General features: G+C 47.6%; 2 protein-coding genes across 2 annotated transcripts in view; both read right to left on the bottom strand.

Annotated features, from left to right (window-relative positions):
* IFT172 (intraflagellar transport 172) overlaps positions 1–16,716 on the bottom strand; it is a 38,384-nt gene extending 21,668 nt beyond the window's left edge. The window contains exons 1-16 of the mRNA XM_080926320.1: positions 16,597–16,716; positions 12,520–12,663; positions 12,221–12,333; positions 11,749–11,788; positions 11,441–11,506; positions 11,117–11,196; positions 10,918–11,005; positions 9,665–9,879; positions 8,657–8,780; positions 8,162–8,257; positions 7,343–7,504; positions 6,938–6,991; positions 6,637–6,740; positions 6,382–6,467; positions 3,183–3,295; positions 2,435–2,602 (exon numbers count right to left, since the gene is read on the bottom strand). Coding sequence (XP_080782446.1) covers positions 2,435–2,602; positions 3,183–3,295; positions 6,382–6,467; positions 6,637–6,740; positions 6,938–6,991; positions 7,343–7,504; positions 8,162–8,257; positions 8,657–8,780; positions 9,665–9,879; positions 10,918–11,005; positions 11,117–11,196; positions 11,441–11,506; positions 11,749–11,788; positions 12,221–12,333; positions 12,520–12,663; positions 16,597–16,635 — 1,692 coding nt within the window. The 5' untranslated portion in view covers positions 16,636–16,716. The remainder of the gene's footprint in view (positions 1–2,434; positions 2,603–3,182; positions 3,296–6,381; positions 6,468–6,636; positions 6,741–6,937; positions 6,992–7,342; positions 7,505–8,161; positions 8,258–8,656; positions 8,781–9,664; positions 9,880–10,917; positions 11,006–11,116; positions 11,197–11,440; positions 11,507–11,748; positions 11,789–12,220; positions 12,334–12,519; positions 12,664–16,596) is intronic.
* Positions 16,717–18,725: 2,009 nt separating this feature from the next.
* FNDC4 (fibronectin type III domain containing 4) lies at positions 18,726–21,590 on the bottom strand. Its single transcript, XM_080932521.1, has 7 exons — positions 21,411–21,590; positions 21,089–21,234; positions 20,884–20,999; positions 20,511–20,715; positions 20,016–20,105; positions 19,613–19,737; positions 18,726–19,075 (listed from the first exon to the last, which is right to left on the bottom strand). Exons 2-7 carry the CDS (start codon positions 21,219–21,221, stop codon positions 19,040–19,042), a joined length of 705 nt encoding a protein of 234 aa, XP_080788647.1. The 5' UTR covers positions 21,222–21,234; positions 21,411–21,590; the 3' UTR covers positions 18,726–19,039.
* Between the last annotated feature and the right edge of the window lie 710 nt (positions 21,591–22,300).

The following is a 22,300-nucleotide window of genomic DNA, read 5'->3' as shown; positions in this document are numbered from 1 at the left end:
CCAGCAGAAGACCTGAGTTCGGTTCCCAGAAACTAAATTGGGAGGCTCAGGGCAGCCTGTAATTCCAGCTTAGGGAATCTGATGCCCTCTTTTGGCCTCAGCAGGTACCTGCCCTCATTTGTGTATACATGTATATGCGCGCGCGCACACACACACACACACACACACACACACACACAAACAGAATTAGAAATTTAAAAAAAGGAAAGGCCATCCAGAGACTGCCCCACTTGGGGATCCAGCCCATATATAGCCACCAAACCCAGACACTATTGCTGATGCCAAGAAGTGCATGCTTACAGGAGCCTGATGTAGCTGTCTCCTGAGAGGCTCTGCCAGAGCACGACACAACAGAGGTGGATGCTTACATCCAACCATTGAACTGAGAACGGGGTCCTTAATGGAGGAGTTGGAGAGAGAACTGAAGGAGTTGAAGGTGTTTCCAACCCCATAAGAACAACAATACGAACCAACCAGAGCTCCCAGGGACTAAACCACTATCCAAAGAGTAGAAATGGATGGACCCATAGCTCTAGCTGCACATGTAACAGAGGATGGGCTTGTTGGGCATCAATGGTCCTGCCAAGGCTCAATGCCTCAGTGTAGGGGAACGTCAGGGTGGGGAGGAAGGAGGGGTTGGGTGGGTGAACACCCCCATAGAAGCGGGGGAAGGAGGTATGGGGATAGGATAGGAAGTATGGAGGGGAAACCAGGAAAGGGGATAACATTTGAAATGTAAATAAATATATCCAATAAAAAAAGAGAAAAAATAAAAACAAAAACAAAACAAAAAAAATCTTCAAAGAAAAAAGAGCTGCTAATACATTTCTCAGAACATGAAAGTGAATTATTGGGATCACATGTTACAAAACACTAAGAAAAGTTAGCTGTTGGTCTAAGCTTAGGTACTGAGCCCAAGAGTGTTTATAGAACAAAAGCTAAACAGAAACATGTTCAGATCATCAAAAACTGTGAGATTATAATTTTCCACTAATGAGACTCTCACCTAAGGGATTTCTAAGTGATTCTCCAAGAAGAAAAGTCATTCCTGAGGGAAGAGCAACATTTCAGGAAGAAAAGGTGGAAACACACACGGTGGTGGTGAATCCAAGTTCTGTCCAAAAAAATTATAAAGCTGTGAACCGTGTGTAACCCATGCTTGTGGTGCCAGCAGAAGGCCAGCCTGAGCTCTAGGTCTTTGGGTGGAGATGGGAGAAAGAGCTAGAAAATGAATATGAATGACGATTATTGTGGGAGTTATGAGACCCTGGGGAGGAAAGGCAGGAGGACAGAAAGTTCAAGACTAGTATGGGCTTGCCGCCAGGCTATGTACTGAAAGACTCAAAGCTCACTGATTTGCTAGTTCTAGGGGACCCAACCCCTTTTTCTGGTTTCCACAGGCACCAGGCGTGCATGTGGTACACAGACATACATGTAGGTAAAACAAACATACACATAAGAATAAATAAATCTTTTCTTTTTAAAAAAGGACTAAACTAAAGGTTCACTTCTAGAAACCCACTGCACATAATCTAAAAGCACAGTGGTAAATACCTGCACACTGTACCTAAAGCCATGGGTCTGATCCCAGCACAATAGCAGCAGCAGCAACAATGAAGATTAGAACTAAGAGCTAGAGAAATGGCTCATCAAGTAAAGGCACTTAATGGCCTGCATTCAACGCCAGTTCCCGCATGGTGGAAGGAGAGCCGACTCCCACAAGTTGTCCTCTGACCTCCACATGCATGTCACGGTATCTATGACTTGTGTGTGTGTGTGTGTGTATAAATAAATCTAATTAAAAAATTTAAACGTTTGATTTAAAATACTGGACAATAAATGAAAAAGGGAGGTAATCCAAAGACTTTAAAGGCTCTTGTATTTTGTAGGGGAGAGAAGGTTACAGGTCGGCTAACTTGAGCCTTTAAGTACTTAGTTGAGCTTTCAAGGATACCTCTAACAGGATGCTGCTCCTGCTGCTGCTGCTGCTGCTGCTGCTGCTGCTGCTGTGTGTGTGTGTGTGTGTGTGTGTGTGTGTGTGAGATGTTGGGATGGAACAGTGGTGTGAAGAAGGAAAAATTTTGAATGGCCTATAACAGTGACAGGTACAAGGTTCCACTGGTGAAGGCATGGGACCATCCCTCCCACTGGATCTATCTTCTAGCCTAGAGAGAACTGCACACAGTGATGTCATAGTGTCAGGGTCACTGCAATGTGAGATAATCTCTAGGAATCTAATACAAGGTCAGGAAACCTAATGGAGGATGCCTGTGGAGGCCAGGCCACTAATGGGGAGGGGTGCAGGGTGCACTTGTCAATTTCATCATAGAGATTATGGGTGGTACAAAGAGAAAGCCAAGCAGCCTGCGCAGTCTTCTCAGGGTTGTAATCAATTAGACTGACACATGTCTGGGGTCTCCTGGTATCAACATACCCTGATAGAGGACATGGTGACTCTCTCAGGAGCTTCAATATTGTACCAGACACATAAGCTGTTTCGGTTCTGGGCTACCAGCACATCACTCCCGGGAACCCACTGCACGTAGGAGCAGAAGTTGAGGATCATTGTCTTAGAGCAGCTTTCAATGTCGTACAGATGCAACTGGAGAAGGAGGGAGACGGCACAGTTAAACAGGGTGTGATGACATCATCTGGATTTCCCAATTTCTTCAGCGATAAAATGAGTTTACAGCCCCTGGAGTTTAGTCTAAGTTGGTAAATCCTAATTCTGGTGAAGGATGAGATGACCAAACGAGCTAAGACCTACAGTCAAGGTGTTGTTAGGAGAAGGTGGTCAGACTTTCATTCTCGGAGTGAGCCTGGACCAGACTAAAGAGGCTGCCAAACAAAACTCAATGAGTGGGCAATGCACAGGGTTAATTCACTGAGATGGACAATCACAAGAAAGGCTAAATCTCTTTGGTGACACTATGCTGAGAAAATATGTAAGGTTTGGGAGTGACGACTCAAGCCTCCATGCCTTGAGCTAAGTGTGGCAAAGGTCAGCCAGACACGAGGACAACTCTCAAACGCCCTTCCTGACTTTGCTCTGTCATGGTACAGTGTCCTTTGTTCCTTCTGCTATGCTAACTTAGTTCTGCATCGCCCATCACAGGCCTGGGAACAGTTTAATTCACACCCGTGGACCAACCTATGCCTAAGACCCGAATAACCCTTCTCACTCGAAGTTTCCGGTCCCGGAAGAGAAGCTTGTGTCCAGTCTCGTTAAGTTCCAGCCAATCCACACGGCTTTCATGACTGATAGTACCAATGTTGTAGCCACCAACCAGATCCACTGCAAAGAAGATAGGAGAAGGTGGTTCCAGCCATGTGTACGGCAGCAGCTGATCTGTACAACTCTCATCTTATGATCATGCCCAGGGATCAGTGGGGATGGCAAAAACCAAAACAGAACAGGTTTTTGAGGATGCTTCCAAAACTGGGTCTTGTCACACCGTATTCCGTGTCTATAGTCCCAGAACTTAGGAGGTGAAGGCAGAAGAATCAGTTCAAAGCCAGTCATAGTGCAAATTTGAGTCCAACCCAGGCTAGATGCAGCCACAGACACAAAGACACACACAAGAAGGCTAAGGAACTCGTCTAGAATTACAGATGGTTTTACTTGACCTTGGAGCTAACTAAAAGGTCGTATGGAGAAATGGTGATACATGGCTATCAACCCAGCCCTCAGAAAACTGAGGCACAAAGAGGAGTTTGAGGCCAGTCCCTTCTATGGAGGTCAGCTCCAGTACCTAGTCTGACCCTGTTCTGATACAAGTCGAAAATGGGTGATTGTGTCACTGAGTCCTAGAGATAACTGGTAACTAAAATGACCTTGGGGATGTCGTACTCCAAGGAACCACCTGAGCTCAAATGCACTCAAGGTGAGACAGCATGGGCCAGGGCAGAGGAAGTCTCTGAGTCAGCCAGGCTCAGTGAACTCAGTGGCTCACACCAGGAGGCCAGCAAAGGCAGGAAGGCCTAGTCGGGGAGGTGACCAACTAGAGGCCAGCCAGCATGCAGACTGGTAGTGTGCTAGAGTACTTTGGAGACACAGATTATGACAGCAGGCATTGTGACTCCTATCTGTAATCCCAGGACTCAAGGGTCTAAGGCAGGAGGATCAGGCACTCAAAGCAAATCTGGGCTACATGATACACTGTCTTAAAACACCAAACTATAAAACAAAACAGCAACCAAAACTAAGCCAAACCAAACTATGTTAGAGCAGCAAGGGCCACATGAACCCTGAAACTACATGCAAAATTTTATGTATATGCACTTTTTTTCCTGGGAAAATGTTGATAATTTTCATTATATTTAAAGGGACTAGCAACTCGGAAAATTGACAAACACACACACACACACACACACACACACACACACACACACACACACACACACTGAATTTGTCTAAAGTTTCATAGTTTGGCATTGCCTCTTGGCCTACGTATCATTTCCACTGCAGATACCTGCATTTCTGAGCTCAGAATTGAAATGTAATATTCATGAAATATGAAACTATCTTAAGAAGAGGCCCATATGTCCATGAAAGCTTCACTTATGACAGGGATGGCAGAACAAACCAGTGGGTAAATGGTTAGACAGGTGGAAGAAATAAAGTTAAAACCCTACCCACAATCAAATACAAAAATAAAGTTCAGGTGAAAAGCTAAACTTATGGATGTAGAAGTATAGGAGGGCATCTAAACGAGACCTTAAAATCGGCAACACTGTGGCTTTCATGTTGGCAGTACTGGTGCCAGGTCCCTGCCTGCCCCTCTCCACCACTGAGCTACATCCGAACCTCAGTGGTTTTTTAATTAAAATTGTTTTCCAGCCTAGTCAACAGAGTGAGTTCCAGGACAGCCAAGGTTACACAGAGAGACCCTGTCTCAAAAAACAAAAACAAACCCAACATTTAATCACTGTTATTTACTTATTTTTAATTTGCAAGGAGCATAGGCAGAAGTCAGGAGACAGCTTACAGGAGACAGTTCCCTCCTTCTCAAGCTCTCCGGCGTGGTGCCAAGCACCTCGAGATGTAAGTCAACTCCCTGGCCCTACATTAAGTAAAGGTGCTGATGCAGGGCTGGAGTTTGATCCCTAGGTTGCCCTTTGACCTCCACTTGAGTGTCATGTGCACATGCTTCCCCCAAGCCCAGTGCAGAAATAAGCGTGACATTCTAAATGTCTGAATACTAAAGACGCTAAAAAGAGAAAATCAAACCAAAGACTGAGAAAAAAAATCTGCAATGTAAGTAACCATCAGAGACTCCAAATATGTACTCACGAATGTACACACACACACAGACACATACACACATAAAGACTTTCACATCTCTAACAGAGACAACTTGACTTTCACAATGTGTCCGGGGTGAGAACTGCAATTCACAGAAGACACGAGTGACGACAAGAAATTCGGGAGCATTTCACACACACCAGACAATCAAGACCCAGAGAGGGCGTGAGAGGACCGGAAGCTGGTCAAGCTCTATGGCGATCAGCCGGGAACCCCTTAGTGAAGTGGGAAACACAGCTCTTACACCATACAGCAATTCTACTCTCAGCATTACCGCCAAGAGCATCAGCATGCACATGGTACACACACTCGAGTACGAGCAAAACAGCCATACATATAAAAAAAAGATAAATCTTTTAAAATTTAACACTTTAAATGCCATGAGTCAGATATGAAGCAAATACTCAACATAAAAGGACACAATGTTATGGTCCGGCAGAACTAGGCATGGTAAGCAAGTTTTAATAGTATGTCATGACGATCGACAGCTGGGATTTACTAAGCAATTTTGCATCAGGCCAGGATCTAAGCGCCTCCATCTGAGGTAGGTAGTGTCTTTGTTCCCACAGGGTGAGAAAGACTAAAGAACTTCGGTGAACTCACACAGCAGCAAGTGCTCACGGGGTGGCGGGCTGACCAGAGTCCCGTTCTTACAGCCATAGCTGCGCGTGTTTTCTCATGCCTATACTTTCTGGAGGCTGCTATGCTATTCTTGATGCCTGTAACATTGGGGGGTAAAGTGATAAAGATTTATAAATGAAATACTTGCAGAATGCAAATTAAGTTTCTATTGTTACTAGTTACTAAGGAGGGATTTAAAAACTGATGGCCCTTCTGGTTCTAAAGCATCTGTGATTAGATGATATCCAAGAAGGAAAATTCCTGCAGCTGCTGATGGTTCTCTACTGTTCACGACTTGCTGGACCTGAGATACATGACCAGAGAATGTGGTAATGATATGGACCGGCCTGTTTATCTGTATCCGCAGTTAAGGAGTTACATAGAGGAACATCCACAGGGACGTAAACATTCAGTTTCTTAGATTCTTCACTGGTGATCACACAAGAGCATCTTACCTATAGCAATCGTCTTAATGTCAACAAGATACGCCAATTTCTTATTGTCCTCCATCCCCCGCTGGCACCGCTCATTGATCCGGACACTGAAATGTAAAGGACATTGGTGAGGTAAAGGCTCAGCCTGGGGTCTTGGTGAGGGTTCTGGGGACCGAATGGAAGTTTCAGATCATCTGGGGGCAATCTAAACATAGTTTAGAAGTTCAAAAGGAATTCTTTTGGCTTTCGGGGGTTCAGAGAACCTTGGAAGGTTACCTGATGAGGTGAGGGTTCATGAATTCAGTGCGCACAGAACCCAAGGAGTCATTACTCCCATATTCCACCAGGGTCAGCTCTCCCGCATTGAAGATCATGCATACCTGGGGAGAACGGGAGGGAAGCACAGAAAAACAGTGGAAGAGGTAGTGTACTTTAGGGTGATCTCTCTCCTCATGCTTCCTGTTTGACCCCTACCCTCTCTCTCCCTGCTGCCTCCCGCCCCTCCCACTCAACCTCCTGACTAGGAGCTGGAAAATGGGGTTTACGGAAATGTTGGCGGGGGCTGAGTTCTACTTACATTCTCATTTTCAAAGAAATATTTCTCATTGCCACCAGATCCCTGCCAGGCTATCTGCAAAGTAAGGGGACACCAGAGACAATGGAGACAATTACACAAGACGAGGCTGGAAGGATGTCACTGGGGAGGACGAGGGACCTCGTCAGGAAGGCTTCATATCACACCAACAATGATGCTCTGTATCAGATTCTTGCCCTGATTCCTACACTTCCAAGAGAAGGCAGCATGAAGACAGCCCAGCTATGGGAATTCATACTCCAGGATTCTACACCCCTCACTCCTTGAAACAAGGTCACCAACATCAGAATGCCAGGGTCTCTTTTGGGGATCTTACTTACTGGGGTCCTGGTCCCCAGAATTTATTCAACTGATCCCATTACCCAGTCTTCCATCCTTGGTTCCCACCTCACTGAGGCGGTTTGTGTTCAGGTCTCCCAGCAGCAGTGTGTCTGATGTGTGAGCCACCAAGTAACGTTCCTTTCCCAGGATCTTCACCTCTTCTACTTCGTAGCCATAGTGTGACTTGAGCACTACCCTGGTCCCCGAAGACAGGTTCTTCACAATCACCTGGTAAGGACAAGTCGGAACCCTCAGGCTTTTCCAGCACAGAGGAAGAGCAAAGGTGTGTGTCCCTCATACACCTCCATGATGCTGAACACAGCTAATGCCTGCATCCGCACATGGCCTGGGATGCTCTTGAATAGCAATACCTTACACTTACATGGGGATTGCTACTTGGGAGATACTTCCACAGTCCCTGTTCATAATACATTTGATCCCAAAAGTTCTACAGAATCACACAATCTCTCACTTTGTTTCTACAGCTCTTAGTACAAGTCTTTCTACCTATTAAGACAGACTACTATATAATAATAGTAGTAGTAGTAGTAGTAGTAGTAGTAGTAGTAGTAGTAGTAGTAGTAGTAGGTAATTAAACATAATAAATAATAATGATTATTTACTACTATTTTGGGTTTTTAAGACAGTCTCCCTATGTGCCAAAGATGACCTCCAACTGGCCATTCTCCTGCCTCAGCCTCCTGAATTCTAAGATTTTCTTTTCTTTTCTTTTAAGATTTATTTATTTATTATATATAAGTACACTGTAGCTGTCTTCAGACACACCAGAACAGGGCATCAGATCCATGTGGTTGTGAGCCACCATATGGTTGCGGGGAATGAAGGAGCCCCAGATCTCAGCACGATAGGCCATCGGCTGCTCACCTGGCTAGGGCCCACATAGGTCAGCTCGAACTTGTTCTTGTAAATGCTCCTTCGGAGGCAGCAGTCAAACTGTTCCACCCCACCACAGAGTGTTCCCTGAAGGGGAGAGACAGCATGAGAGGCAACCCATGATGCATTGGCACAGGGAAGGTGCGAGATACCCCCAAGACCTCAAACCTCACTGTCACAGTCTAAAGATGAGTGGCTAGCAAAAGGGCAGGTAGGTTTGAGACCTAACAAAATCCAAAAGGTGGCAACCCTAGGACTTACAGAAATCTCATGTGGATTGGATAAAGAGGGAGAAATCAGGCTGGCCTGGAAAACTCTGTCCCTTGGGGCCTCCGATGGTACATAGTTCCCTTTCTCGCTTTTAACAGCAGATTTTTAGGATGAAGTCACAAGGCAATTTGGGCTTCTCTAGTGCCCTGGCATAAGAAGCATTTATTCTAGTTTGATGGCCATCAGCACTACAGAAAGGGGTTACTAATGACACACCGCACAGAGTCGTGAGCCATCCCGTTTCCAGGCCAGGGCGGTGACGGTGTATAAGTTGGCAATCTCCTTGGGCTTCGCCTCTTCCCAGATGCTCCTTCGAGGACTCCAGTTGAACACACGAAGTCTAGAAAGGTTTGTGGCTTTTAGATGAGATAGGGGTGGAGCAAGAGAATGAAGACAAGCACCAGAAGTGAAGCGACAACAAAACAGCCGCCCAGTGAGGCACCCGGAAGGGATGGCAAAACGGCTCAAAGGGAGTTTGCAAAGTCAAGGCAAAAAGAAACGCACACACCTGAAATGCAGACACTTGGGAACACAGGCAGGAGGATCACTGCAAGTTTGAGGCCAGCCTGGTCTACCTAGTGAGTTCCAGCCTATTCAGAGCTACAGAATGAGACACTTTCTCAAAAAAAAAAAAAAACCAAAACCAAAAGCAAACAAACAAAAAAATGACACAAAAGGACAGCCGTGGAGAAAGCAGGACAAACAAGAAAGATGAGCAGCCAGGAATACAGGCAGAGGGAGAGGGAAGCGTGGGAGTCAAGGCAGAGAGGAGCAGAGATGCATGAGACCAAAAGAGACCCAGAGGACTGTCAGAGAGGGGACCCAGACAGCTGCTCATCTGCCGATTCCTTCTTATTCACTCACCAACCAGGGCCTATAATCACATGCCAGATGCCAATGTAGGCACTGGAGGGGAAAAAAATGACTGCTCAGCCTTCTTCTGAAGGACCCCACAAAATATAAGCAACAACTGCTTCTGTGGAATGAACTCAAGGTCTGAAGGAGGCAAGGGGAATATGAAGAATGTGATGAAGTCTGCCATGGAATTGCAGGCGGAGCCAGCACCCTGCACTTTGAAACTGCCCATGCGCCAATGGATGGCAATCTGAGAATCCTTTTCAACAGACATGGCCTACGTCCAGGCTCCCACTGAGGTTCAGAATGACTTGCCTGGCACAGCTCACAGAGGAGGAAGGTAGGAGCTGCAACTGCACAGAGATCTACCTGTCATAGCTTCCCAGCACGACAGACTGGCCTCCAGGACTTGCCGCAGCTGTGGTGAACTCCCGCTCCTGAGGGTCACGGCTGTAGTCGAAAGTCTGTAGCACGTGACCTTCCTTTCCATAAGCCACAATCCTCCGGTCACAGCCAGCAGCCACAATGCTATTGGTGGCCCAGGCCAAGGCATAGGGCGGGCATGGATGGTTAACCAACTTCCCCTGAGACACAACATTCCAGTTTTTACTGTGAGGGTGCCACCCTAGAAACTCCTCAGTCCCAGAGGCTAATCCACACATTCTTGACTGACCATAGGAAAAAAATCCTTCCTACCAACATTTCCCCACACAAACACATCCTAGTTCTAAAGACTTAGCAAATTATGCTCTGTACCGTGAACACACACAAACCATTTTACACATTTGCTGACATTGTACTCTAAAGAAATTGCAACATAGTGGTGTGTTACAGATCTTGGGAATGTTCAAAGTGAGGCCACCCCAAGGGAGACAGCACACAGTAACCAACAATGTCTATATCCAAGAGAGCATATGGCTTCTTTTTCAAGGATGGCCATGTCTAATTAATCATACAGGGAATTCACAATGTAAATGATTAATAAAGTACTGAATTATATAGAGGAAAACATGAAAATTTCCCTTTATACCTATCTTTTTTTTTAAAATAAAAAGTTAAACTCTAACATTTTATTTATTTGTATGAGTTTGTGTGTGTGCATGTTCATAACTGTGTGCACTGCATGTGTGCACTGCATATGTGCACATGGTTGAAGGACAGAGGATAACTTGCAGAAGTCCCTTTTCTTCTTGCACCACGTGGGTCCTGTCAGGTTTGGGACCAGGCACCTTACCTGCCGAGCTATCTTGCTGGCCTGTTTTTCCCCCTATGCATTTGTATATATATGCGTGTTACATAAATATGTATACACATAAATAAATATGCATATTTGTGTATATGTATATATTTACATAAACGGAAATAATTTTCACTTTTTATCCCCCTTAGAGTCTTTATTTTCCCCTCTCTCAAGGTCCCTTCCACCCACACCTCCCTATAAATAGTAAGCTCTAGCCTCCTAAACACAAATCTCTGTGGTGGCATCCAAGTGCTTCTAAGATCATACTCCTCCCCCAATCACTCCGTCATGGTGCTTAGACATGCAGCTCCCCCCCCCCCCACCGCCCCTGAAAGGGCTCCTGGAATGTCCACCCTGACCCTGCAGTATGCTTTAAGCATACCTGTGACTCTCCAGAGCCTTCATCATCGAAGAAATATCTGACAATGGTGCCATCTGCATGACCGGAGAGTATCCCTTTCCCAGAGTAGCTGAAGAGCAAAGGCAGACACAGAAGGAGAGACCGTCACCTCGCTGACAAAGGCTCCTTCCTGTCAAATGCTCTGTGCCTGACAGTTCCAAGTGTTACTTTTGGAACTTACTTGGTTGTCAGCGCTACCACATAAGAATCTGTCCCATAGATAGTAGATGACTTGTTAGTTTTAGTGTTTGCTAATCGAACCTGAAAAAAAAAAACAAAGAATACACACGAGTCCTGCTAGACTACTTTCAAACTTACCTAGGTCCTGAGAAACAAAGAAAAAGCCCCAAAATGTGCAAAACTGGTCCTCATGCATTCTTCTGCAGTGGGGGTTCTAGGGGAAAGGATGAGCCCTGCTGCCCCCACTCCAACCCAGGACCATTCTCCCCACCTAACACCTACCCTCCACCTCCCACTCCACCCCCATTTCCCTCCCCTCCTTTACCTTGCCTTCAGCCAGTCCAAAGACAATGATGTACTCCGCAGGCCACTGCAGACAAGTGACAGCACTCTGTATGTGGAAGGCAAAGGGACAACCGCCTGTGTGGATCAGCACCTCTGTGGCACCCAACACCCACCACCACAGCCAGCACTCTAGTCTTCTACAGGGGAGGTCTGAAAGGGGGGAACACAACTAGTAGGAGACAATGAGCAGCCAGGCAATGCCAGCCTTTAGCAGGTCAACCCAGCTTTAGACACGAGCAAAGGCGACTCCTGCTTGCAGTCACAAGCAGATAAGACTCTGAACTTTACCGTCTGGATAAACTTGTTGCAGATGACCTTCTTGTCACCCCTGCCAAACAAAAGGAAAGGAAGCATGCTTAAAGTCACTGCCCCAAAATGATGGTGATAGAGGAGGGCAAGACAGAAAACCTCTCGTGGCCCAATGGTGTTTCCTATCCTTCTGTGAAAGGTTGATGGAGGTGTGAGAGGGTGCCCAAGAAGCCCTGGAGCTGCATCAAAGACAGCAACACGCTGGCTTTCAGACCTTACACTGGCCTTACATTCATCCTTCCAGGGATGGGACTGACGGACGTACAGAATAGGTAAAGGTATGGGCACAGCATATTCTAGAAAGTCTCTGCCTCCCACACTTGACCCTGGGACCAATCCCGCTCCCACCCTGTTATTGCAGGAATTTCTCATACCCGGCACTAATTCCCCATCCCTACCCTAGCCAGGCATTTCTTTTGCAGGCCACCCCCCGCCCCACATCTATCCTCACCAATCTTCTCCAATCTTGTAGACATAGATGATGTTGTCAGTCTGTCCTATGGCAATTTTTGTGGAATCAGGAGAGAAAGCCATGCCCTTCACCATGTAGCTCTTTCTGCCATACTAGGAATCAAAACAGGTAGTGAGTAGAAATGAAAAAGAGAAGACACACACACATGTCCAGGCATCATACTGAGAAAGGGCTGGACCACTTCCCACAGCCAGAGCTGGAAGACAGATCACAATGTTTCCTAGGGTAATAGGTTAGGGGGCAGGACACAGGGTGCAGGGCACAGGGGTTCTCCCCACCTTCATGTCAGCTGGTTTGGTGGAGAACTTGTCTCTCCGCTCCCCGTGTTCATCGTACAACAGTACCACTCGGTCCACTGTGCAGACAGCAAATTTTGCATTGTTCTGGGACCAGGCCATGCATGTCACCTTTGCAGCTCCATCCTGCAGAGGTAAAGAGTTAATGTAACCACAGTGCTGGTCTACAATGTACAAAGCATTTTCAGTCTCATGCTCACCTAGTGTGGCTTTGCTTTCCATTCTTCTACAGTGTTTCTCTCAAAATGAAACAAAATAGAAGAAATTGTTTGTACAGATGGAATGTAGGAACAATATTCTCTAGGGCTTTGTGTAACTCAGATTAGCCTCAGGTTCATTCTATAGCCAAGGGTGATTTGAACTGATCTCCAGGACCTCCTGAGTGCTAGGATTCAAGGCATGCACCATCACGCCTAGTTTATGCCATGCTGGGGAGGGAACCCAAGGCTTCACTCAAGCTAACCTACCAGCCCATCTCCTGAGCCCCTAATGTGCTTTCTGAGACTCATGATACAAATGTAAGGCATCAGCTGTTCCAAAAGCAACAGCCTCCTTGTTCCCTCATCTCTCAAGTCTGCTACTGGAAAAAAAAATCAATTCATCTGATGAATGTTTGTCTTTATAGCTACTCATTCAATTAACGTTTTCAAGCATTTTATCAAGAAAGGCACTTGGCCAGGAACTGACAGAGAAACAAAGAGCAGAACCTACCCCGAGACCTAATAAGATGCTACAAAATTGGAGAGGCCCCACAAGAAGAAAATGTGCTGAGTGCAGTAATGACTTAGAGAAGCCCAAGACAATGTTTATGCTTACATGACCAAAATCAACCCCTGAAGGAAGGATACTGATGAATGGCGCATTGCTTTAGATGTAGGGATAGCACAATTAATTAAGCCAAGGATCTGCAGCTTAAGAGACCTGCGAGTTTGTACACAAGATGGAAGGAAGGGCGAGAAGCATAGACGGGGCCACTCCAGAGAGAGGCTTTGAAGGGAGAGACAGTGGGGGTCCTGAACAAGGAAGGAGTAGCACAAATTGAGCGGAGACCTGTTCAACTGGGAATAGAAATGAGGCCTCTTTCCCTGCGCAAAAGCCCCCATCGAAAGTCTGGAGTTAAAAGTGACCACCGCAAAGGGGGTTGCATAGCCTGGTTGGAAAAGTACTCGTTTTGCATTCATGAGTCCCCGAGGTTGATCCCTGACACCTCAAAACACTAAGCAAGTAAATAGGCAAAAAGATTCTGGCAGTGTGGTACACGCCTGTAACTCTAGCACCCGGGAGCCAAAGGCAGGAGGATCAGATGTTTAAGGTCTTCCTCAGCTCCACAGCAAGCTTGAAACCAGCCTGGGCTATGTGAGACCCCATCTTTAAAAAAAAAAAATCAAAGGAGAAACTAAGTGACCACCACCCAGTGACATCATTCTTCCTTTTTGTCCCTCACTGCAGCAGCTCTGGTCCCCTCAGGCTCTGCCACTAAAGGTTTCTGTTCTTGAAATAAAGTGTGGCTGCTATTCCTGTCTGATTAGCCACTTGGGCCACTGGAGGTCTGGATTAACACACTTTGACTTTCCAGACCTAACCCAAATACCCCCAAAGGCAGAAGGGGAAAGGATCATTGCACCCAAATCCACAAATCAGAGCCAGAAAACAGCCACACCATCACATTGCCATGCCAACCATTCTCTACAGTAGGTTAGAAGGGTGCAGGTGTTCCATCAGCTTGGCTGATCAGCCTCCTTCCTTCCTGGGCTGAGTCCATCCTGGCAGCTGGCCCGGCGTCTGTTTTTTTATTTTTTTTAAGACACCAAAGGGTTCTATTGCCAATATTCCCATTAGGGTATTTTGAAATTACAGATTACAGTACCAGTTCACCTAGCAGGGAGTACAACTTTTTATTGTTCTATCACTGAGCTTAGGCTCCATCCACTACAGTCAGCATACTCTGCAAACGTTTCTGAGCCCCAGAGTCAGTGAGTTCTCCTTCCTCTACAATAAGTGCCCTGACTGGACTGCCTTGTGGATTGAGTGGAACGAAGCCAGGTGAGCATTTTCATAAATGCTTGACACTCATTAAGTACCACATCTCATAACTCTGAAGTAGAAGCTATCATTATTCCCATCTTACGTACAGAGAAATCGAGGTACTGAAGACTTAAAAGCTTTCTTGGGCTCATATATGCAGTTTTTAGATGGCAGGTGCAATATTTGAATTTATGTATGTCTGACTTCATAAGCTGTAATTCTAATGTCTTTAATTAAGCTGTTGTGGCAGATGTATCAATGACTTAATTCTGCCACATATTATTCTCAGAATTATTATTATTATTGTTATTATTATTTCGACAGGGTCTTTCTATGTAGCTCTAGAACTTGCTTTGTAAACCACACTGGCATCGAACTTACAGAAATCTGCCTGCCCCTGCTCCTGAGTGTTCAAACTAAAGGCATGCACCATCATGCCTGGCTACTCTTACTTTTTTAAAAGGAAGGTCTTGCTATGTATTCAAACTGGCTTTGAACTCCCAGCAATCCTTCTGCCTCCACCTCCCAGGTTCTACGATCACAGCATGTAACAGAACAATCAGATAAGGACTTGTTTTTTGAGTGCTAGGGATGAATGCAAGGGCTCACACACGCTAAGTGTGTGCTCTGTCGCTAGCAACATCTCCTGCAAACTGCATACTTGTTCTGAATGTCGATTTGTCTGTCTGTTTGTATGTGTGTTGGGGGTCATATGTACCTGTCTGTGCGTGCACGTGATAGTCAGAAGTCAACATCAAGTGTTTTCACAGTCTCCTCCTTGCTTCTTTGAAGACAGAGTCTCTCACTGAACTGAAAGCTCATACATGTGGCTAGGCTGGAGGTCTAGGACTAGAACTCTAGGGACCTTCCTGTCTGCCTTCGTAGCCCTGAGATTACAGGGGTATCTGGCTTTGAAGGGGATGCTGGAGATGGAACTCAGTTTCTCATGCTGATGATGAGTCATTTCTCCCATAGCCAACCTTCTTATCAGTGTTGTGCTAGCCTGTCCTTTCGATTGAGACTGCCCTCTCTTGTCGGTCGTCCTTCTCATGGCTTTTCCGTTTATAACACTCTTTAATCCTTTTTCTTACATTTACGGTGGGATGGGACATGTGTGGCAGAGGACAACTTGCATGAGCTGGTTCTTTCCTTCCACTGTGTGGGTCACAAGGCTCAAACTCAGGTGGGCAGGCTTAGTGGCAAGTACCTTATCCACTGAGCCCCCTCAGTGGTCTTTTCTTCCTTCCTTCCTTCTGTCCTTTTTTCTTTCTTTTTTCTTCTTTTTAAGAGCCTCATGTAGCCAAGGCTGGCCCTTAACTCTCCATGTAGTCAAGAATGGACTTGCACTGCTGACCCTCCTACCTCCACAATTGATTGCTAAGATTACTCTAGCCTGTGCCACCTAGGTTTATAAGGTTCTGTTCTCTGTAGAACTTTACTTAACATTCTCCTAAGTTGCTTACAGTTTCTCTCACTGCGCCTATTCTTTACCAGATGAAGAAGCCAGTGATAGAAAGACTGCATATGGTGAGGGTTAAAGTCAGAGGTACCGTTTGGTCAAGTCAGTGTTAAAGCTAAGCTAACCCAAACCCAATCTTCCGTTTTTGTTTCTGGGCTTCTCCCCCAGTGCCCAGCCTCTTCTGCATCCGAAGAGACACTTTCTCAATCCAAAAGAGGGTTCAGCTTCCGCTCTACCTTTTTTAGGGTTTATATCTAAAGCGTCTATTTCGTCCTGTGTAGAGTTATGATCGTTGTCTATATATGCGCCTCTCCCTCCAGAAAGCCTTGACGTAATGCGGATGGATTTGGTCCCATAGAGCCTAAGCTTGGGGCCTGGCACTCAACTAACTATTGTATGTGATGCAATGAAAGTTTATAGTCGTTAGCGATGCATATCGCCTGCTGAAAGATCTTTCACAATCTTCTGCGCAAAGTAGACAATCAAAAGTATGAACTTCTTCTGGATCCTAACTTTTTTTTTTTTTTTTGGAACGCCTAGTGGCCGGGAAATGGGAGAGGCTTGGGATTCCTCACCTGAGGGCTCAGCAGGGTCCTCAGGTGCTTCAACTGCATGACGCACACCGCTCTCCGATGCTTGCTGACCGAGACAACTCCCACGGTTACCTGGACAACCCGCCAAGCATCAGCGGTACTAGCGCGGCTGACGCACAGGCGACGTGAATGCGACACACGTCATAAGGTCACGTAGTAGTTCGCGACGGTGCAAACTGGGCGTGCGCAATCGCAGTGAATCCTAGGGCGGGACCATAAGAGGGGTTGTCGAATTCTCTCCACGACCAATCCCGTAGCTGCATGCAAACCTAACGGAAAGCCCCGCCTACAAGTCTTCATCTTTCTCGGGGTTCTACATCTCTAAATCTTTACATTTTCTTTTTGCCATACCTGGCCAGGTGCGCTTTAGTTGCTTAAATTCTGGAGCAAGGCAGAGGCGAAAGACAATTCGCAGAGCTGAAACCTTCACGTCCTCCCCAAACTTACATGACTTACGGGAGGCCACTCAATATTGATGGGTAACAGTGAAAGCTCAAGGATATACCTGGTACCGTGTTTGAATCGAGCAGCGGTACATTTTACACAACAGGAGGCAGATTAAAGGGGTTACTCGCTGAAGTTAAGACAGGTCACAAAGGGTAGAACCGGGATTCAACTCACAGCTAATAAAAAGACTAAATTCTCCTCAACTCAAAGTTTCCGTGCCCAACTTCTCTACCCTGTAACAACAGTCTCAGGAAATGGTCCAGGATTTGGGGGATATATTGGAAGGACTGGCTAGGGAAAGAAAAGGCACCCTGTTTGGTCATTGAGTGAATGATGAGTTTGAGTCTGATTGCTGAAATTCAGATGTCTCTATGGGCCAGTGCAGGAAGCCGACCAGAGCTCGGTTCCCCTTCTAGCTTAGAGCTGCATGACACCTGGGCTTAGTTAAGCAGAAAAGGTAACATCTTCTTTGTTTGATTGGGATCCTTTGAACAATTTTTGGCCTCGTTTCTTGCACCAGATCAAGAGACGGAATAAAATGCAGAAACACTATCTATCCATAGGCCTTCTCTAAATGGTCCAAGGTTGGCAAGCTCTATATCCCCCTAAAAGCATAGCATATGCTCTCCAGGCAAATGCTGGGTCCAAATCCTTGAGCGCAGAGTAGTTGCCAATGGCAACGTGTATTTCTCTTCCTGCCACGACATCCCTCTTGAAAATTAAGAACCAGTAGAGTACAGGTCCCATTTTTTCACAGGTAACAAATAGGTCCCAGAACTCAAATTATAATTTTCTGGATAGGGGCATCCAAACCCCTCAGCTTTATTTCTATAATCCTCTGGATATGTTAGAGTATAAATATAAACTCATTTATGGATTACAATTAGTATTAACTTTGAATGAACAGAGACATAGATGAAAAAGGAAACAAAGAATAGGCACTGATGTGCCCGGGGTGAGGACACATGGCACTAAGGGCACATTAGTGGTGGCTGCTCTCCCTTCAGCCCCCAGGACAGCTCAGCCCTTCTGACCATTTCCCCAAAGTGAGTGGTGGAGTCAAAAGAGTGGGGAAGGAACTGGTTATATAACTCAGTGGTAGGACATTTGCTTAGTATGCACAAGGTCCTGAACAAAGATAAAAAACAAATCTACTGGCCCTTTTATGTGACGTGGCCTGGTTTCCTGGTATAAAAAGTCTGTAACTTCTCATTTTCTCTCTTCTCACTCAGCAAAGACAAAGAAGGGAGGCCTCTGGCTTTCCATCCCCCTTCCCCTTTGTCTTTCTCCGCCCATCTTAGATGTACGCATTGATACACTGGTCAAATGTCTTAGAATGACTCTGTCCTTTCAGGTCGTGGAGCGGTGAGGAGAACTGACAAGGCGTGGACATGTCTTCAGCATACCATACAGTATACCAGTCAGTTCCAGTTTGTCCAAGAACCTTTATTGGAAAAATGTCCCAGGGGTGAGATCACCAGCAGCTGGAGGGACTGCCAGGTGAGGGAGGAGCACCCGAGGCTCCGTGGAAGACATTGGAACAGTGCAGTGCAGCGTCTGCCTCTAGGCCCAGATGGTTCTTCTTACCGGAGGAGGGCAACACCAATAGAAATGAGGCCCAGAGGCAAGCTGTAGGGGCAGCTAGTGGGTGCCAACCGTCCTGATGCAGGTGACGTGGGGCCCCTATCTGGGACCTAGTGGGATAGGGTTGAATAAGCGATTCTCCCCTAGACCTGGGGGATGGGAGGAGATGTTCTATTTGATATCCACTTCCAGGTCCAGGGGTACAGAGTCTACCAGACCTACATTCTGGCCCTGCTCCCAGTGGAAAAGGGATGGGTACCAGCCTGAGATTCTGGGAGCGTACTGCCTCGTGGGAGTCTCAAGCAGATCGCCATCTTAGGTTTTTCCTGACCCGACCCCACCCTCACATGTTCATACAGTGCATCCTTTCTTCTGGTTCTGGTTCTTCGTTCACTCAAACATCAATGGTGTTGATGGATGGAGACTTTTTCTGTAAGAGAAAAATTACCCATCCTGAATTCCAGAAAGGTAAATGTGCTACCCTCGCCTTCTAGACTTCTTTATCCTAGATATCCCATGCACACACACACACACACACACACACACACACACACACAAACAAGCATGCACACACACACACACACACACAAACAAGCATGCACACACACACACTAACAAACATGCACACACACTAACAAGCATGCACACACACACAAACAAGCATACACACACACACACAAACAAGCATGCAAACACACACACTAACAAGCATGCACACACACACACTAACAAGCATGCACACACACACACAAACAAGCATGCACACACACACATACACAAACAAGCATGCACACACACACACTAACAAGCATGCACACACACAAACAAGCATGCACACACACAAACAAGCATGCGCACACACACACACACACAAACAAGCATGTACACACATACCCTATTCTAACTTTCACTGATTATCCCTTTGCACCCAAATCCCCCTTTCTCACACTCACTGGTCCCACATCACCTGTCTGGTCCCAACTGGCCTTCCCTGAGGACTCTGTTCAGGCCCCTTCCCCTTCTCCTTGGGGTTGTTGTTGGAGTCGTTGTCCTTGATGATGTCATACTGGCGGCAGAATAGCCCGATGACAGCTGAAAACACAACACCATCTGAGCATCTGAGCCTCAGTCTCGACTCAAGGTTCTTGAAGCCTTGCAGGGTACTGAGATATCCATGTAGCTAGGGATATCCTTGACTTCTTGGTGCCCAGGCAACCCTCATCTCCGGGCTTGCAGTAGCCGCCCCCGCCCTGATTACCTCCCTCCACCCACCCACCCTGTTTTTGCTCCCCTTTCTCCAGTTTGGATAGATACTTCGCCACTTCCCACTGTCTCAGACCCAAGTCCCTGCTTCCCTATGCAGTACTTACCAGCCCACATGAGCAATACCACCACAATGATGACGACTTCCCCTGTCTGCAGTGGCCGCTCCCCATCCAGACCCTCCACTGTAATATCACCTAAGAAGAGAGCCATTCTCTGTCACATCAGAAGGGAGATGCTGGAGGTTAGAGTCAGGCTGGGTCCATCACTGTACTGAGTCTGAAGTTCTGGGGTAGTCCTGCTCAGGGAGAAGCCTTTGATAGGTAGCATTTAGAGATCAAAGGGTGGTTATAGAACTTGCTCAGATCAGGCTGTGGCGGGTCTGATGTGACTTTGGGTAAAAGAATGCTTAAAAGCCCTTCCCTCAAAGGATTCATTAGCAGCGTCTCTATAGCTGGTCCCCTGCCCACCTGTTTTTCTTTCCTTCCCTGGCAGTAGAAGGAATTAAATCATCCTATTCATCTGAGCTAGACAGTTGTTAGCCCTAAGCAAGTAAACAGGAGGTAAAAGCCAGGTAAAAAGCCACTAACACAGGCTCTTACCTGGGCTGGAGCTGTTGGAGGGCAGTCTGTCGGAACCTTTGAGAGTGCGGAAGTGTACACGGGGCCCTGGGGGGCTCTCTCCCCGGAGGCCGATGCTCCTGACCTGCACTGTGTAGTCACTGTCTTCAGCCAGGCCCCAAAGAGCACAGGCCCTGGTGGTGGTGTTCACTTCCCTGATTACACGCTGCCCGGGGCCATTCTGTCTCTGCAAGGAGATGGAGAGAAAGGAGGGCAGCCTAGCCCCAGTCTCTCGACATCAGGCTTAACTCAGGACTCTGTAACAATCAACCACTCAAAAGGAATAGTGTAGAGAAAACTGGAGGGATGTTCAGAAATCCAAGGGCACAGGTTGGGGAAACGGGGTGATTCATACTTGCTGGGAAATGGAGTAGCCAATGACGATGTTGCCTTCTGGGACGTCCCAGGACACAGTGGCCGAGTTGGCTCTGAGATGAGTGACCGTCACATTGACAGGAGAGGGAGGTCGGTCTGGGGGTGCCCGAATGTTAACAGGTTAAGAGGTTTCACCTCCACACCAGTTCTGACGGACTCCCACTGCGGGCATCCTCTTCACTCACCTGCTCGCACAAAACCCAGGTCACAGCTGACCAGCAGGAGGACCGTGGGACTCAGATATGGGGAAAGAGGCATCAAAGAAGCCATGGTTTCCATCGAGTTCGCTGGAGGAGCCCAGAGGCATCCGTTTGACATCCAGGCGAGGATCCTGGAGGAGGCAGGAGTTGAGGTGGTCAGGAGCTTCCCATAACGCAAATGGGATGCTGCAGCTCTATTAGGCTTCTCGGGGCCCACAGCCCATTTCCCCCGCGCCTTTCCCGCCTCCGCATAACCCCGCTGCCCACCCCAGCCCCCACCCGCGCGGTCTAATCAGCCCACACCCACCTCCCGGGTCCTCGTGGTCGGTCAGGCCTCGGGGGGCTGCTCGGTGTCCAGAGGGCGGCCCATCGCCAGACTGGCGCTGGCCCTACCCCATCCCGACAGGGGCCCGCCAACAGCGACGGCCGAGCTGCGGGCAGAGAGGGCAGAGGCGGGGCGGCGGGTCTGCGGGGGGCCCCCAGCCTTCCCAAGGGCCCCGCGTGGTCTCACTCTGAGCGGGGGGCGTTGCCGGCGAGGCCTGGCAACTGGCCTGCGGCCCGGGTGCAGAGGACAGTGCGGCGGCCGAAGCTGGTCCCCTGCAGCGGGATGTGACCGTCCGGGCCAGCCAGCCGCCGCCTTCTGCAGAGCTGGCCCGGCGCGCTCCGCAGCAGCCGGGCTGGGACGCGCGGGCCCGCCCCACCCAGCTGGGGTTCTCGCCGCCGTCATCCCCCTCCCCCCGCGCCGCCCCAGCCCTGTTCTCCCCGGGCTCCTCCCACGACCCTCCCTATGGCGGCCTGCCGGGGCCCCTGTCTCTCCACCTCCCCTGCTCTAGCAGATGAACTGACTAGGGCACCCGGACAGGCACAGGTGCGAGGGTCTTGGGCACCCGAGAGAGCGCCCCTCCTTCCACGCTTGAAATGAGCCAAGTTGGGAGGAGGCATTCCATCTCCGAATGCAGGAGGGGGCCACGAGCAGAGGATGATGGAGATAATAATTGTTTTAACAACCTCTAGGAGACTGCGTCAGCTTTTAAGTCTCTTTCCCATTCATGATCTGATTTGATTCCGTTCACTTTCTCATTCATTCTTTCATTTATTCAGCAAATGTTTACTGATCATCTTCTATGTGTCTGGCATCGTTTTAAGAACTGGAGAGGACTTAAAAAGAGGGCTGGGCATAGAAATTCTCTCTCTCTC

The sequence above is a fragment of the Micromys minutus genome, assembly GCF_963924665.1.
Source record: "Micromys minutus genome assembly, chromosome: 1".
NCBI lineage: Eukaryota > Metazoa > Chordata > Mammalia > Rodentia > Muridae > Micromys > Micromys minutus.
The sequence above is the reverse complement of the archived record's forward strand: the minus strand, read 5'-3'. Positions and strand labels throughout refer to the sequence as shown.